At 49.4% G+C, this 16,034-nt stretch overlaps 1 protein-coding gene across 4 annotated transcripts in view; it reads left to right on the plus strand.

Moving 5' to 3' along the window:
• The window catches only part of ARHGAP25 (Rho GTPase activating protein 25), a 74,997-nt gene that overhangs the window by 32,827 nt on the left and 26,136 nt on the right, over positions 1-16,034 (plus strand). For 3 of the 4 annotated variants that reach the window (XM_084766620.1, XM_084766621.1, XM_084766623.1), the window contains exons 3-4: positions 4,407-4,494; positions 7,755-7,871. In XM_084766620.1, coding sequence (XP_084622746.1) covers positions 4,407-4,494; positions 7,755-7,871 — 205 coding nt within the window. Of the gene's footprint in view, positions 1-4,406; positions 4,495-7,754; positions 7,872-14,430; positions 14,762-16,034 lie in introns of those variants that run through there. The other variant, XM_084766622.1, reaches the window with a different exon arrangement.

Genomic DNA, 16,034 nt, shown 5'->3' on the forward strand with positions numbered 1-16,034 from the left:
GACACCTAGGGCCAGCATCCCCTGTGCACGGACACCTAGGGCCGGCATCCCCTGTGCACGGACACCTAGGGCCAGCATCTCCTGTGCACAGACACCTAGGGCCAGCATCCCCTGTGCACAGACACCTAGGGCCAGCATCCCCTGTGCACAGACACCTAGGGCCAGCATCCCCTGTGCACAGACACCTAGGGCCAGCATCCTCTGTGCACGGACACCTAGGGCCAGCGTCCCCTGTGCACAGACACCTAGGGCCAGCATCCCCTGTGCACAGACACCTAGGGCCAGCATCCTCTGTGCACGGACACCTAGGGCCAGCATCTCCTGTGCACAGACACCTAGGGCCATCATCCTCTGTGCACGGACACCTAGGGCCAGCATCCCCCGTGCACAGACACCTAGGGCCAGCATCCCCTGTGCACAGACACCTAGGGCCAGCATCCCCTGTGCACAGACACCTAGGGCCAGCATCCTCTGTGCACAGACACCTAGGGCCAGCATCCCCTGTGCACAGACACCTAGGGCCAGCATCTTCTGTGCACGGACACCTAGGGCCAGCATCCCCCATGCACAGACACCTAGGGCCAGCATCCCCTGTGCACGGACACCTAGGGCCAGCATCCCCCGTGCACAGACACCTAGGGCCAGCATCTTCTGTGCACGAACACCTAGGGCCAGCATCCCCCATGCACAGACACCTAGGGCCAGCATCCCCTGTGCACGGACACCTACGGCCAGCATCCCCCGTGCACAGACACCTAGGGCCAGCATCTTCTGTGCATGTACACCTAGGGCCAGCATCCCCCGTGCACAGACACCTAGGGCCAGCATCCCCTGTGCACAGACACCTAGGGCCAGCATCCCCTGTGCACAGACACCTAGGGCCAGCATCCCCTGTGCACAGACACCTAGGGCCAGCATCCCCTGTGCACAGACACCTAGGGCCAGCATCTTCTGTGCATGTACACCTAGGGCCAGCATCCCCTGTGCACGGACACCTAGGGCCAGCATCCCCTGTGCACAGACACCTAGGGCCAGCATCCTCCGTGCACAGACACCTAGGGCCAGCATCTTCTGTGCACGGACACCTAGGGCCAGCATCCCCCATGCACAGACACCTAGGGCCAGCATCCCCTGTGCACAGACACCTAGGGCCAGCATCCCCTGTGCACGGACACCTAGGGGCAGCATCCCCTGTGCACGGACACTTAGGAAACTGTCCTGTGAGATTGAAATGAGGACATCGTTTAATAAAAATGGCAACATGTCACAAACACTGTTCCCTAGTGTTGAATGCTACTTTATAATATAACCAATAATCTCAGCAAATAATATGTTGTGCAAATATTCTGAAATTAAAAAACAAACAAACAAACCTAAATTCCTACTGTTGGAAATTAGGGTTGATGGTCACATTTTATCATCACAAACTACAATTGGTGGCCATGTTTCAATCTTCATATAATCTCCATTATCTCTTTAAAATAACCTATTTAATATTCTATTAACTACAGTATTATTTGTTACCACTTGGGGATTCCTGAAAGTATCTAGAAATTAACTGGAAGTTATAGTTACAGGCTTGATTCTTGAAAACAAATAATACTCCATTTTCACGTTCCCAGATGTGGGTAAAGGCTTAAATGGGATACACACATTTGCAAAAACGCTGAAAGAAATGTCAGCTGTCTGCATGAGTTTAGGGGAGCTGGTACTTTAAAGCAACAAGGATGTCCCAAAGAGAAGACTGGCTTATTTTATAATTAAAAATCAATGTAAGAAACTTCAAATAGTAAATGGGAAACTGTGTATATTTGGTAAGCACATATTCTTAATACTTAAAGTATTCTTCTAAAACTGTAAGAAAAATTCAAGCAAATCAGTAGAAAAATGGCCAAATTTACCAAATAAACACTATGGCCAATAAACATGTATTAAAACTCTGATCTCAGTAATAATCAGTGATATACAATGTACATCAAGAGCCATCATGTCCTCTTGCCGAAGGCATTTTAAATGTTATGGATGAAGCTCGGGAACAGGAATGTTGTATATAGCCAGGAGTGTACGCTGTCTGCACATTACAAAAAACCTTCACCCCCTATTTCAGTGTGCAGGAATTTAACTTAACTGGCCTGTCAATGGTAAGCTAGCAAGTGTTTAACAACAGGCTCTTTGATGGCAAGTGTTTTTATGTAGGGTTTTCCAATTGCTGTGATGTAAATATTCATTTCCTGATTGAGTCAAAATACCACATGAGGAATGGAGAGGTGACTGAGCTGAGGAGAGGCTACTGTTCCAGAGGACCCAAGTTCGAGTCTCAGAACCCACAATATCTGTGACTCCAAACCCTCTTATGCTTCCACAGGCACCAGGCATGCATGTGGTACACAGCTATACATACATGCAGGCAAAACACTCATACACATAAACCAAAACCAACTAACTAAAATCAAAGTACCACAGGATGTCACTGCTCTCGGAGTTGGGAGGATATACAATAGAGGACTTATAGCATTTCTCCGCACAGATAAATCACACCACAGGCATAATAGAAAGATGTGATAAGGAGCAGGAAATGACAAGTTTGGGTTAATGTTATCGTTTTATTTTCTTACTTTTTAAAATATAGGGGGTGTGTGGGGGGGATTTGTGCACTTGAGTGCAGGTGTCCAGGGAAGTCAGAGATGTCAGATTCCCTGGAGCTGAAGTTATGGGTCACTGTGCTGGGAAGCAAAATTGGGTCCTCAGAGAGAAGGAAGCAGTCTTAACTGCTGAGCCCTCTCTCCAGCCCCACACCATCCTTTCCAATATGAGGTCATTTACCGTGCGCTCACACAGTGTACGTTATAGCAATGGCTCTGCTTAGCAGCTGGCCCAATGGAGCTTTCAATGTGCCCCAGTCTACCCTCAGGAGCCAGCGAGCTCTGCCTGTGCCCCGCCTCCACTCCAAGCCCACCCAGGCCAGCAGATGTTGGGACCACTTGGGAGCCTTCTCCCTCTTCCCTGTCCACCCCCACCCCCACAATGCCTTCCTCTAGTCATCCTCCTGTTTGTTTATGATGTCCGAGGGCCTCCTGCACAGCAGGCTGGTGGGGGATCTGCACGTGTCGATGCTCAGCGGGAGTGACTTGAAATCCTGTTGCTTCTTTGTGCTAAGCCTAGTTGGGAAGTTCTGGTCAGGAGATCTGGATTCTCACTGTCCGGTGTCCAAACCGTTCTTTTTCCATTTAGTTACTCGTGCTTAACTAACTTGAGAGCTGGTTAACCCTTCTAAGCCTTGTTTCCTCACCCTCCAGTCAGAGCAAACAGTCTCTCCTGGATTTCTCATGAGCACCGGCTCCGCTCACCTGTTTGGAGGGTGAGCGGAGCCTGATACTCCTGGCAGCTGCTCAATACATTATACATACGTGTAATAATAGCACTACTTCAGTTTTTACAATTTTGTGATAAAGCGATTTGGAGTATCAAATGACAGTTTAGAGAGGTACCTCAGACACTGACTTTCCTTCCTGGTGGCACTCCTTCCTGGATAAAAAGGACATGACTTTTTCCTCTGGAGCCACACTAACTCTGACTGGTACAGCAGCCATGTGACGTAAAGATCATGTTGTGAGACATGTGGTCTCTAGACAGTGAGGGATTGCCACACTCTGCGTTCCAGACCTTTCTTCCTTTTTCTTTTCTGTGCTTCCCTGTCACTTTCCTCTTCTCTTTTCCCTCCCTCCCTCCTTATCTCCCTCCCTCCCTCCCTCCCTCCCTCCCTCCCTCCCTCCCTCCTTCTCCTCCTTATTCTTTCTTTTTCTCTCTCAGACATTTTTACTCCTAGACCTCAGGAAGCTTTCTTCTTAGAGGCTTCTGGTGTTATTCTGGAAAATTCTTAAGCTTCCATCTCTTTGCAGCTTCCTCTGTTGCCAATTTTTGCTTCGATTGTTTGGAATAACAACAAGTTAGGATCAGATTAGGAGTAGCCAAGTCTAGAAAAATGGGCTACGGTCACTTTGTACAGTCCTTTGGCTTCCAATCTAAGTCTCGTCTGAACGGTGGAAGTGGCAGCCCTTGCAGCTTGGGTGCTGTGGGGAGCGAGTGAACTGCCTTGTGGGAAAGCCCAGCGCAGGTGCCGAAAGCATTGTGTGCACCAGGGAGGTCGAAGTGACCTGGCTCTCTGACAAGGCGGCTCCAGTCAGGACCTCGCCCTGCCTTTCCTAGGCACTGGCAGCTGCCACTCGCTCTGCCCAAGGCCCGAGTCAGAGGGCTGCCTTCAAAGGAAGCAGCTTTCACGGTCCTCTGCTCACCCTCCTCCTCGCCCCACCCGTTAGCATCTCATTTGCTCCCCCAAATTAATTGCTTCCCAGGTTAGAAAAAAGAAATTACTGATTACACAAAAAGAGTAACCTTTGATCTTTCAGGGCTGCATGTATCTGCCAGGCAGCACAGTCAAAGAAATCGCCACAAACCCTGAAGAAGCTGGGAAATTTGTCTTTGAAGTGATTCCAGGTAGGTAGCCAGCATTTTCATTTCACGGCCAGAAGTCAAGGTGATGCTCCACCTTCCAATTAGGTTACGAGTTCACGGTGGCTCTTCATAGAGTTAGTGAACTTATCCCAGGTGATTGTCCAGCATCAAGGGCCTAAGGGACCTCCAGGACAGTGGGTGCCCATTTGGCGCAATCCCACCAGCGTGCCTAGAGCCAGGAGTGTAGCGTGGGGCTCTGGGATCGCTGTGAATAGTCATCATCCATGCTCAGCCATGATGCAGAATCCTGCCAGCTGAAACATGCCCCGAGCCGCGTGACCCTGGCACTTGAGTGGGTTGCAGTGGTAGGACGTCAGTGGTCCTATATGTCCCAACAGGACCTGATGAGGGATGGAAGCTTCAGCTTTTGAGAACTTAAAACGTGCCACGTGCTGCATGTCACCCGTGTACACACGGGGCTGTATGCCGGACGGTGCCTGTTCCCCATGAAGAACGTGTTAGGGGCAAAGGGAACCTGGCACATACCCCTGCACCTGCCACCTTGGGGCTGATTTGCCCTCCTCCCTGCCTCTCTCTCCGAGGCAGCTCGACCCTTCAGGAATGCACAGTATTCCTATGCAGCCTGCTTGCTGCAGCCCTGGTCCCAGCAGGGAAGGTCACGAGTTCCTTTCTCTGAGACCTCTCCTTCCTGCTCACACAGGCAGCCATGTACAAAGGGACATGGTGGAGAAAGTAGCATGGCGGAGGAGAAAAGTGCCCCGTCTGGAGCTAAGGCACCCACACCCAAACCCTGGCCGTGCCTCTCGCTGTACAGCAGCCCCTCTGGTTCCTCCCCGACTCTTCCGGTATATCTGAAACGAGGACAATGATGACACTGAGGCTTAAATAGAGATGTCGGAATAAAATACTTGGTTTGGTGCCAGTATATAGTTTATGCCATGCAAATGTATGGACATCTAGAGGGAATTATGGTGCATAAAACTCCTAATGTTGGCTGACAATTTATACCAAAAAAAAAAAAAAAAATGAAGTCCAGTCGGTTTTTATGGAGGCGGGTGGCAAGAACCCAGGAACTCTTTTCTTTCTCTCTGGTCCCTCTCTTGTCTATTTTTTTCAGTCTCTCTGTCTTTTCTTCTGTCTCTTTCTCTGTGTCACATTGTTTGTCTCTTCCTGTTATAGTATCTTATTTTAGCTGCACCTCTCATATGGACCACTGAGCATGTAGCATCCTAAACTCGGAACCTACGTTCCTGTAGCACTGCTGTTTCCAAGGCTCTACCCGGCCTGGGCTGAGATGTGTAACATTCTCACTTCATCTCTTTGTTCCTCTTGGAGATGGTCATGCTGCCGTAAGAAACAAGGTTCCTGGTCAAGGCTCTCTCTGTTGTCCCCAGTGTCAGGGGCACACAGTAGTGTGTACTTGTAGTTAGTATGCCTTGGATTTTGACTTATAGCAGGCAACTGTTGAGGGTGTGTCCCTCTCCCCCAGTAGTTGCTTTGTCATTGAGAGTGGAACAGGCAGAGGACCGTGCCACTGAGAATGTGGGATGGGCTAAACTTATGAAGATGCTAACAGAGAAAGCTAAGTATTCAGCATGAAGGAAGCCTTTCCCAGGACAGGGATGGCTGGTGCAATGTCCCCGTGCCTCCACGTGTCAGAGAATTCCAAGAGGACAATGTGGTCTGGGTGACGTGACTGCAGGAGTGAGGAGATTTGATTGGCACTTCCTGGAAATGATAAGGAACTGAACTTCTGTGCTGGAAGGATGGAAAGACACCGGGAAGTTTCTAACTATGGCAGCATGATATGGCACGTGTTTAAAATCTGCTTGAATTGAGAATAAAATGTCATAGAGGTCTGGGCAGGACAGAGGTAAAAGCGAGGAGGCGCATGCCATGAGACGTAAACCGTAGTGACCGAAGGAAGTGGGGTGTCTGATGGCAGAACCAGACGACCTCCTGCAACCAGGAAACCAAGAAGATGTACTCCAGCAGTGCCGCAGACTGAAGTGTGTGTGTGGCGGAGAAGGACAGCAGATGGAGCCTGCCCAGCAGGACCCCCACAGGGAGGAGGACACCAACAGTCTTGCATGACTTGTCTGGGCTCAGTGTGCAGAGACCTGGTGTCTCTGGGCCTCAAACCCTAATAACTCTCAGTTGGGATCAGTGCAACTCCCCACTCCATTTCCTAGGGACCCTGTGCTTCCTCAGGTGGTTTTCAGCTCTCTCCTGAGCACTTTTTGCTTCCAACTTTACTCATGGAGATGCTCACAGGAGAAGCGTTTATGGAGAAGAGACAATGACGGGAACCAGCTCATCCCAAACGGTGAAAGAAGGACCTGGCGTGGTGACACCGAGCTAAGTGCAGAAGGCCAGAACCAAAGGGATAGGGAAGCTGATTGCTGCAGGAAAATCCGGGCCTGGGCCCCTAGGATGTTTGGAATCTCAGATCTGAGATGGCTTGACGATGCAGGAAGAGTGGGTGTCACCCGCATGCTGTAATTAAAGGGGTCACTATTGGTTTTTGTCCCTTCTAACACCTTTACCAACGAAAGAAAATTCTAAGTCTGCAGATTTTTTTTCCCTGCAGGTGTAGGAAGATGTTTGGTTCTTTTCTTTCCCTCATTTCTTCTTTTGTTACTTACTTTTCCTTTTTTCTTTTTTTCGTTCCTTTCTGTGCCACTTCTGTCCACTTTGTCTTTTGTCTTTTCCATCATCTCTTTTGCTTATTTGATACATTTAAGCTTTATTCAAGTTTAAAGTGAAAATAGTAAATGAGGTCCTGACAATCTCCATGTGCCCCTTAACTAAGTATTGGAGACCCACCTTCTGTGAGGCTCTGTGCAGCCTAAACATCCGGTGATGGGAGACACCAGTTCTACAAGAAAGGCCCTCCAGTGCCCTTTGTCCCTCTCGCCTGGGGTCTTTATTCTTTTCCAGATCTCCACAGCATGGGTGAGTCAGGCTGTCTTGGGAAGCATCCACTGTAGGCATGGAGACCAGACGTCTCCTTGAATGCTGAGCCGAGTGCTGCAGTTGCTCTTCCAGTCAGTAGCAAATGGCTTCTGACCTCTGTGGAAGCATGCACTCTGCCAAAGCCAGGGCGACCGTGAGCCCTGTGTTCAGTGACTTGTCAATAGAGATACGCCACTGGCTAAAGCCATGTGGACCAGGGGTCCAGGGTCACTGAGCAAGGTCAGACAGCACTGTTGCTTGACTGTCGTCCCTGGCTCTGGCTCCTCCTATCTTACAACCTCCCCATGTGCTACTCTTTCTTCCAGCTGCCTGTGACCAGAACCGCATGGGACAAGACTCTTATGTCCTCATGGCCAGCTCCCAGGTAGAGATGGAGGAGTGGGTTAAGTTCCTCAGGAGAGTTGCTGGCAAGCCCTCTGGAGGTAAGGACTCGCACAACTCTTTCTGAGCAGGCTTTAGAGGAGGAGGAGGAGGAAGGCTGCAGTTACCACCTCTGCCCAGTGTGCAGGGGAGAGATCAGAGACCCCTGAGGCCATTGGCTGGGCCCTCTGCTGAATATGCAGTGGGGGGGCAGGGGGGAGGTGGGATGGGCGGAGAGTCTTCTACGCATCTAGCTACCCTTCTAGCTTGCGTCAAAGAGCCAACTCCAGATCAAACCGAATAATAGTGAGTCCTTTGTGTTGGCCAGCAAAGGAGCATAAGAGCCCCAAGTGGGGCTTTCTCCACTTTGCCTATGGTGCTCTCTCTGAGATGAAGAGTTTGGACTAGTGATCTGAGTTCCTGGTCGCTTTAGCTCTTGCTGTACCATGGGTGTGTCCTTTATGGACCTGAGAGGGCTAATGACAAGATGTGCAAGCAAGACTGATCAGTACAGAAAGACAGCCGCCCTCCAGAGCTCGGGAGTCCCTGCTGGTCTTACAGATGTGTGGTAGGTTCTACATTTAGCCCTTCCTAGGGTATACAAGATGGGCAGTGGCTGGTATATATATATATAGATAAACAAAAAACAAAAAGCAAGCAAGACAAACAGCAAAAACCCGATGAAGAATACATATGATATCAACTAATGTGAGTTTAGTGTGTTTTCTTCATTTTATAAAGACATAAAATAACTCAAATGGGTAAGTTTTTAAGAATATATCATTTTTCTAACATTTTAGGAAAACAAACTACTTGTGTTGGCTCCAGGGAAACTCTAAATACATAATTAATTATTGATGCCATCTCTTATTTTAGAACTCATTTGTGGGGGGCATTCATGGTTAAGTATTGATTTTATTTCCCAAAGTTTCTTTCAGAAATTATAAGAACACCAAAGTAATTTTATGTAAGATTAAAAAAAAAAAGTCATTGAGTTATTTTAATACTTCTTTGTTCCACCCAGGGTTGTATGCACATATATTTTTTTCTAGAAAGATAAATGTCAAATGTATGACATTTTATATGCCTTACAACTTAGTTATCCCATGCTACTGTAAAAGCTTTTAAAGGTTTGTTTTTATTATATGTGTGTGTGTGTGTGTGTGTGTGTGTGTGTGTGTGTGTGTGTGTGAGTATGTGTACATGTGCACATGTGCATACATGTGGTGCTTGTGGAGGCTAGAAAAGAGTGCCAGATCTCCTGGAGTCATAGCTACAGGCAGTGGGCTCCCTAAGGATGCTGGAGCCATCTGCCCATCCTCTGCGAGAGAGCAATTGTCCTCTTAGCTGCTGGACCACCCCTCTGCTCCCGAGGATAGCATCTTATCAGGTCATTCCAAGGATTGTTTTGATGCAGAGTAGAAGTCACATCCAATGATGTTAAGCAGCAGAAAGGGCTACTGGGTAGATGCACAGAGGACAGGCACTGCCATGGGCCTTACAGAAACAGGAGCCAAGAAATGGGATTCTGTCCATTTCTCCTGGGCCCGTTGACTTTTCTTTGCACATCTGCCTGTTTGCAGCCAGCCAGCAGCCCCTCATGCCCACACTTGTTCTACATAGACTGCTAGGCCGGTCCACTTCTCTGTGCCTCTCCTAGCAGCCCTAGCTCAGCCTCTGCAGCCCCATTGTTACTTCCTGAGAGGGAAACTCCACCTGGCTCAGGTAAGGTCAGGATTCCATCGGGAGACCTGTGGCCTGTAGCCAAATCAGGAGAAGCTTGGAGAAAGAAGCCATCCAAATAGGAGTGCATCTGCCGACGCCACCATCCGCACTGGTGCACAGACAGCTCCACGGTTTTGTTGGCCACTTCCCAAGTCCTAAACACAAGCCCTTGTTATGGTAACTGTGCCAAGAAGGGTTTTTTTTTTCTTTTTTTCCCCTTCTTTTTTTTAACATGTGAAAACTTGATCTTGCTGCTATTTTACTCTGGTATGGCTTCACCGTGGCCTTCTTTCAGCCCTGGAGCCCTGGACTAAAAGATCAAGAGCCTGCTGACGTGTCTTTCTCCCACTGAAGGGCTTTGGTCATTGGCAGGGGTCATGGGCATTGTTTAAGTTTGTATCTGCTCTGTCTCAAAATTATCTCTGTGCTCTCCCTGGGACCTGTGCCTTCTTCCAGCCTGGATGAGACTTGCCACGCTGGCCTGCTGCTGCACTCTGTCCCCATACTCAAAGGGCTCCTCTTATCAAACCTTCAGCTGCCACCCTCAGAAACCGAGTTGGAAGTCCTTGGTGTGTGTGTAGGTGGGGGCAGCCAATAGACTGCCCTATGGGTTTGTTCAGGGAGCAGTGTTAGCTGTGATGCAACCTTACTCATTGGTCCCATGTGGCAGTGTCATGGAGTAAAATAAGGGAAACTGACCCTTGGTGTCATTTACTGGAGACTGAAGGGTTCTGATCTGTCCTCCCAAACAAAGGCTGCCCTCTCTGTTTATGGAACACCATAGTGAACATGGCATCGTAGAGAAATGAAGCACTTCTGGTTTGATCAACCTTTTACAGGGGTTTCAAAGGGAGGGCATTGTTTTTAGGGCCCTACTGACTCTGAACAGCACACAAAGCCACAACCAGATACTGTCAGTCTGTACCTGCATGTCCCTTTATGGTCTTTGTTGGGGGCATTGCCTTCAAGGTCCTGCTGCCTTCGGCAAATGGTCTTCAGTCTAGTCACCATATCTGACATGCACATCTGTTGTTCTGAGTCATGGCGCTACTGAGCCTTGAAGGAGAGATAGGTAGCATGGTACCCCAGGAGTCCAAAGCGTAGTAAGGTGGACTAGGCTGTTTTTCTTAAGTCAGTACATTCTGAGCGGGCTGGGCACGCAGTGTGTAAGCAGAAAGGATACTTATTTCTAAGCTACCTCAAAGTGCGTTGTTAACTTGGTGACAGGTGAGGTGGAAGTTTGATTTGTAAGCGCAAGCATCGCTCACCACTCCTCAGAAGTAGTCATTCCTTCACGTTGACCACAGAGCTTCGTGGCAGTCCATGGGCGTTGCCCATTGGTTCTTGTCATGCTAAGAGGGACCTTCAGTTCTGAAGGAGTAGATGGCCTCCCCCAGGAGACTCTCTGGAGAGAGACAGGGCTGGGGCTCTTTGTATAGTGCCATCTGTAAACCGCAACCGGGTGACAAGATGTTCTCCTAGGAACTGTGACATCACCAAGACACGTTGCTACCTTGTTCCTACCCTAGGGCAACTCTGAATTTTCCACGCGTACCTCTGCCACTTCTCACTACCTTCACTCCTCCACCTGGCCAAGAGAGACTCTTTCATGCTCAAACCCAGCGCCATGCTTCCTTGTCTGCCCTCTGACACGTTGACATCAGTTTGTCAGCCTGACAACTCAATGTCATAGCAAGGCCTTAATGCTCAGCCCTTTCCTGCCCTTCCTTTCTCAGAGTGAAACTAAACGCTTTGGACTGATTTACAACACACGCACGGCATCCACTTATTTCCTCATTGCCCTTGTTTTCTAGAACTTTCTTCCACATCCATTTCACTCCAGCATCACCAGCCTCCTCAGACACCACACGCATGCCCCTGCCTTAGGGCCCTTGTACTGTTCAGTCCTCTCTGTTTAGAATCCTTAGCATGACTTGGCTGTTTTTGTTTTTCTTCAGGTTTTTTTTTTTTTTTTTTTGCTTAAGGATCACCTCAGTACTCCCCCTCCTGGTCACTCTGTATAACATTTAATAGCTTCTCTTCACCTTCTTCTGCCCTCCCTAGTCCTCTGTTCTTCATTGGTCTTTCCAGCACACAAACACTTTCATATATATATATATATATATATATATATATATATATATATATATATATATATGTGTGTGTGTGTATATATGCATATATATATATATACACACACACACACATATGTTTTTCATAGTTTCCTGTCACTGGCGTAAAATCTTCAATCTATACAGCAGGAACTGTTTTTATCTGGAATGGTGTCTGGCCTGTGTTAAATGACCTGCCTAAGGAAAAGACCCTCCACAGCGGTCACTCGGGTCACTCTCCCAGGCTCTTCTTGCCACTGGCTGATGCCCAGCCAAAAAAAGGACTCCGTAATGTGAATCTTTCCTTCTAGAATTATTTCCCACCGAGCATATCCACCGTCAGCCTTGCTGAAGTTCTTCTTGGTCTAAAGACACCCTTAGAAAAATCCAACGAAAGGGTGGAAACCAGCCAGAACGCTAGCTGGACATGAAAAGCTTGGTCCTCTGCAGCAGGGTGTGCTCAGACACCTGTAGGCTGCCCGAGTGCCGGTGTTAAGCGAGAGAAGCCTCTCCGGGCAGAACTGACAAGCTTTTCTGCTCCTGTCGCTGAAAAGGTCTCCTGGCTTCTTTGATGTCCCTTCTTTCCAGCAGGCTCTACCTGGTCCTCGCATCTCCCCAGGGAGCTGTTACTTGGACCAGTTCCAAGTAGCTGGCTAGCTGTTTACTGGCTTGCTGTTTACTGAGGACCAATTAGATGGACAGCCCAGAGCAGCCATGCTCTGGAAGTTGGGGTCGTAATCCCAAAGTCCAGCCAAGTTAAGCAGGAAAAGAGAACAGAGGCATTCAGCTTCTGACAGCTCATCTCAGGCCTCAGTTCTGTTGCGTGCCTACGTGTGTGCGTGCTTGCATGCGTGTGTTTACGTGTGTGTGCGCGTGCATGCACACGTGCACGTCCCTGCCCCCTCCACCCCCTCCCCTCTCAGCACGGAGATCCCATCCTCAGGTCCTCATGGTGGAAATGTGGTGTCTGTCCCCTGGCAACAGGCAGTCCAGGCTGCAGGTGGGGGTCTCTGTTGACAGCTTTTCCGCCTTCTGGGCACAGGAGCTGAGTGTTCAGTCTCACCCTGCTCTCTCTTGGCTGCAGTTTGGAAGCGGGATTCAGTTCCTTTGTTTAAGTCTTTGTGGATTTGGCAAACCTAGGGCTGATGCCATGTAAATATCTACTTATTATAAGCCTCAAGGGATTCTTCTTCCTTTAGTCTTTCATTTCTTCACACCCTTCAGGACACGATTTCACAATCTACACCCCAGTGCAGCCTGTGGGACGTGCGGCCCCTGGAAAAACTCGTACGCTGTGTGGCCTAGTTTGTCTCTCTAGCTAAGCCTGGTCATTTTTATTTCTAGCGACTCTCTTGTCTTCCCTCCCCCCAGCTTCTAAATACTAGAAAGACACATATTTATTCGTATGCTCTAAAACCCTTTACTGATCACATAGCCACACTAGGAGAAAGACCCAGGGGTCTTCCCTAGGCGGAGGAGTCTGAAACCCCTCTCTCAAGAAACAAAACCCCACTAAATTTCATTTTTCAAACCCAAGGGATAATATAAGATTATAACTTCGAAAAAAAACACTACTTAGGCTGGGTGTGATTGCTCACACCTGTAACTCCCGCGCTTGGGACCTGAGGTAGTGCGACCTCTGTGAGTTCGAAGTCAACCTGGGCTACAGACTGAGTTCCAGGTCAGGCTGGGCTACATAGAATGCGAAGCCGCCTCATAAAGTAGAAGCAAAAATATATCACTGGAGGAAAAATGCATGAAACAACATCAGTGTTTGTGCAGAAGGCTGAAGGAAGCTTCTCTGAACTCGAAATGACCCACAGAGCTCCAAATAGCCAGGAGAGGTGAATCAGACAGAGAGCTAGGAAGAGGGGTGTGTCTATAGCAGAGGGAACAGCAGTGGCAAACGTCTTGAGACAGGAAGGTGAGGGTGGGAGGGGGCGGGGTGAGGTGAGAGTAGGCGGAAGCAAAAGAGACAGCTGGTGATGGTGCTGGTTGGCAGGAGCAGTGGGCAGCCATTTGGGAGAAAGGTTCCAACAAGAAGGTGGTAGACTCAGAATATATCTGAAAGACTGTTGTGGTTGCCGTGTGGTGTGCATCATATCCTGGGCTGGAGGCAGCCAGTCACAGAGAGGGCAATAGACCAGAAATGAAACTGGAGCTGCCATCCAGGCAAGAGTGGATGGGTGGCAGCTTGTATGGGAAGGTGGCAGTGGGGTTGGGAGAAGCAAACAGGTTTGCACAGCGTTTTAGAGGTGGCACTGCCAGGACGTGGGTGTGAATTCCATGTAGAGGGAAAAGGAGGTGTCAAAGATGAGTCCCAATTCCTAGCTGGGGAGTGACAGAGGGATGAATGCTTGGTGGCCAGTGTGAGGTGGCCCCAGGCGCTTCCTGGTAATTCTTTCCCTCCCTGTACCCTCTGTGCATCGGGTCAGGTGGAACAGGTCTGTTCTGTCTTCCCAACAGGAGGGGGGAAGCTGGGTCACTTCACCAGCAGCCTACCTCTGAGATCACTGTCTCAGAAGACCCTGACTGAGCCATGCGTATCTCTGAAAGCCTTTCCAGGAGAGGGTGGGCTGGCTTCATAAAGGCTAAGTGGCATTCTGTGTTCCTGCCAGACAGCTTGATATATGGTGCAATGCTGGTAAACGCTTGCGTGTGGGATTTTCTTTCTTTTTTTCTTTTAACCCACCTCAGAGCTGTCCCCTGAATGGCGGCTGACAATTAGCGGCTAAGTAAAAGGAGGCACTTACCTTGATTGTGTTCTGACAGCTTTATGTTTACTCTCTGAAAGCCAGGGGAGCCTCTTGTGTGCAAAGGTGAGTAGGGAGAAGTGTTGGGAAAGGGCCGGGCAGGTGCCGACACATCCAGGATTCCGCCCAGGAACCAGAACCCCAGCAGCCTTTGCAAGCTATGTGCTGATCTGGAAGCCAGGGAGGACAGTTAGCCCTGGCAGTGCAGGAGGAGAGGCCAGACTGGCTCCACACTCGGCAGGCAGGCAGCCATGCCTCACGTCCCCAGGATGCCGCACTGGGAGCTGGGTTGTGGCTTTCCCACTGTGGCGCTGCTCTTTTGCTGGGACTTCAGGAAGAGAGCCCCCAAGCTCCGAAAGAAAGGTATCTCTCTCCTGTTTTATCACTCTCCCACGGTGGGACAATTCTCTCCTCAGCTGCTCTTTGCTCTCGGGTCAGGATAGGGTGTGCACCTGAGACTGCAGCCTGGGAAATTGGGAAGCTGGCTCAGGGGGGCTGGGCTGGGGTCTGGCTAGGGGGAGAGATTCAGAGAAGTTGAGTGATAACGCGGGAGGAACAAGATAAAGGAGGAAGTCACGGCCGATTTAGCCATTTTCACTTCCCTAAACCACTCAGTGCCCTGAGGGGATTGCAGCCACTCTGGGGAGGGACCCTGGGGGGCGCTGAGAGTGGAAGACAGGCAGGGAACAGATGGAACCATTGCGTTATCTGTGGAAATGTGAGATGCTACTGTCCTGGGCTATTCAGGACAAGGCATCTTCTGTTCAAAGCCTTAGGTCTGGGGACTGGAGAAAATGCAGGGGGGAGGGCAGGGGGAGCTGGTATGAGAAAGGTGGGGGGGGGGGCATAGTTGGTGCTGGAGTGACTGTGAGAGAAACTCCAGGAGTCTCTGTCCCTCCCTAGACATGGATGATGCTTCAGATATTATTACAGTGATGTGGGGACAGGGTGGGGGGTACTGTGGTATAAACCCCAGGACTTTATGCATGGTAGGCCAATGCTTTGAGCTATATGCCCATCCCTTCTTAAAAACTCGTGTGTGTGTGTGTGTGTGTGTGTGTGTGTGTGTGTGTGTGTGTGTGTAAGAGGGTGTGCATGTGCATACATTCATGCATGTGTGTGTGTGTGTGTGTGTGTGTGTGTGTTCTCGACTTCACAATCTTTGAGTGTGTGCACATGGAGGCCAGAGGTCAACCTTGGGTTGATCTCTCTGGAGCCGTCCTCCACCTAGTGTTTTGGGACGTGGTCTCTCACACACCTGGGACTTAAGTAGGTTGGGCTGACTGCCCAGTGAGCTCCTGGGCCTGGCAGTCTTCGCCTCACTGGGACTAAGGTTCTGGCGCCTGCATAGCAAATGCTTTTGCCCACTGACCTGTCTCCTCAGCCCAGTTTTGTTTCTTAAAAAAGACAGTGGCCTGACTTCCCATTGACTTTAATAAAAGCAGATTAAAACTGCTGCACAGAGGGTCCCAGAAAAAAAAAATACAGTGTTAAGCAAATTCCAAACCTGAGTTCAGCTTCGCAATTTTCAGCTTCAGATTAGTCCAATTAAAGCAGTCAATTGTTACTCTCAAGAATTAGCTAGAGCCAGGTGCGGTGGCACACACTGTAATCCCAGCACTTGGGAGGCAGAGGC

This window comes from Acomys minous (assembly GCF_964271855.1).
Source record: "Acomys minous genome assembly, chromosome: 17".
Lineage (NCBI taxonomy): Eukaryota > Metazoa > Chordata > Mammalia > Rodentia > Muridae > Acomys > Acomys minous.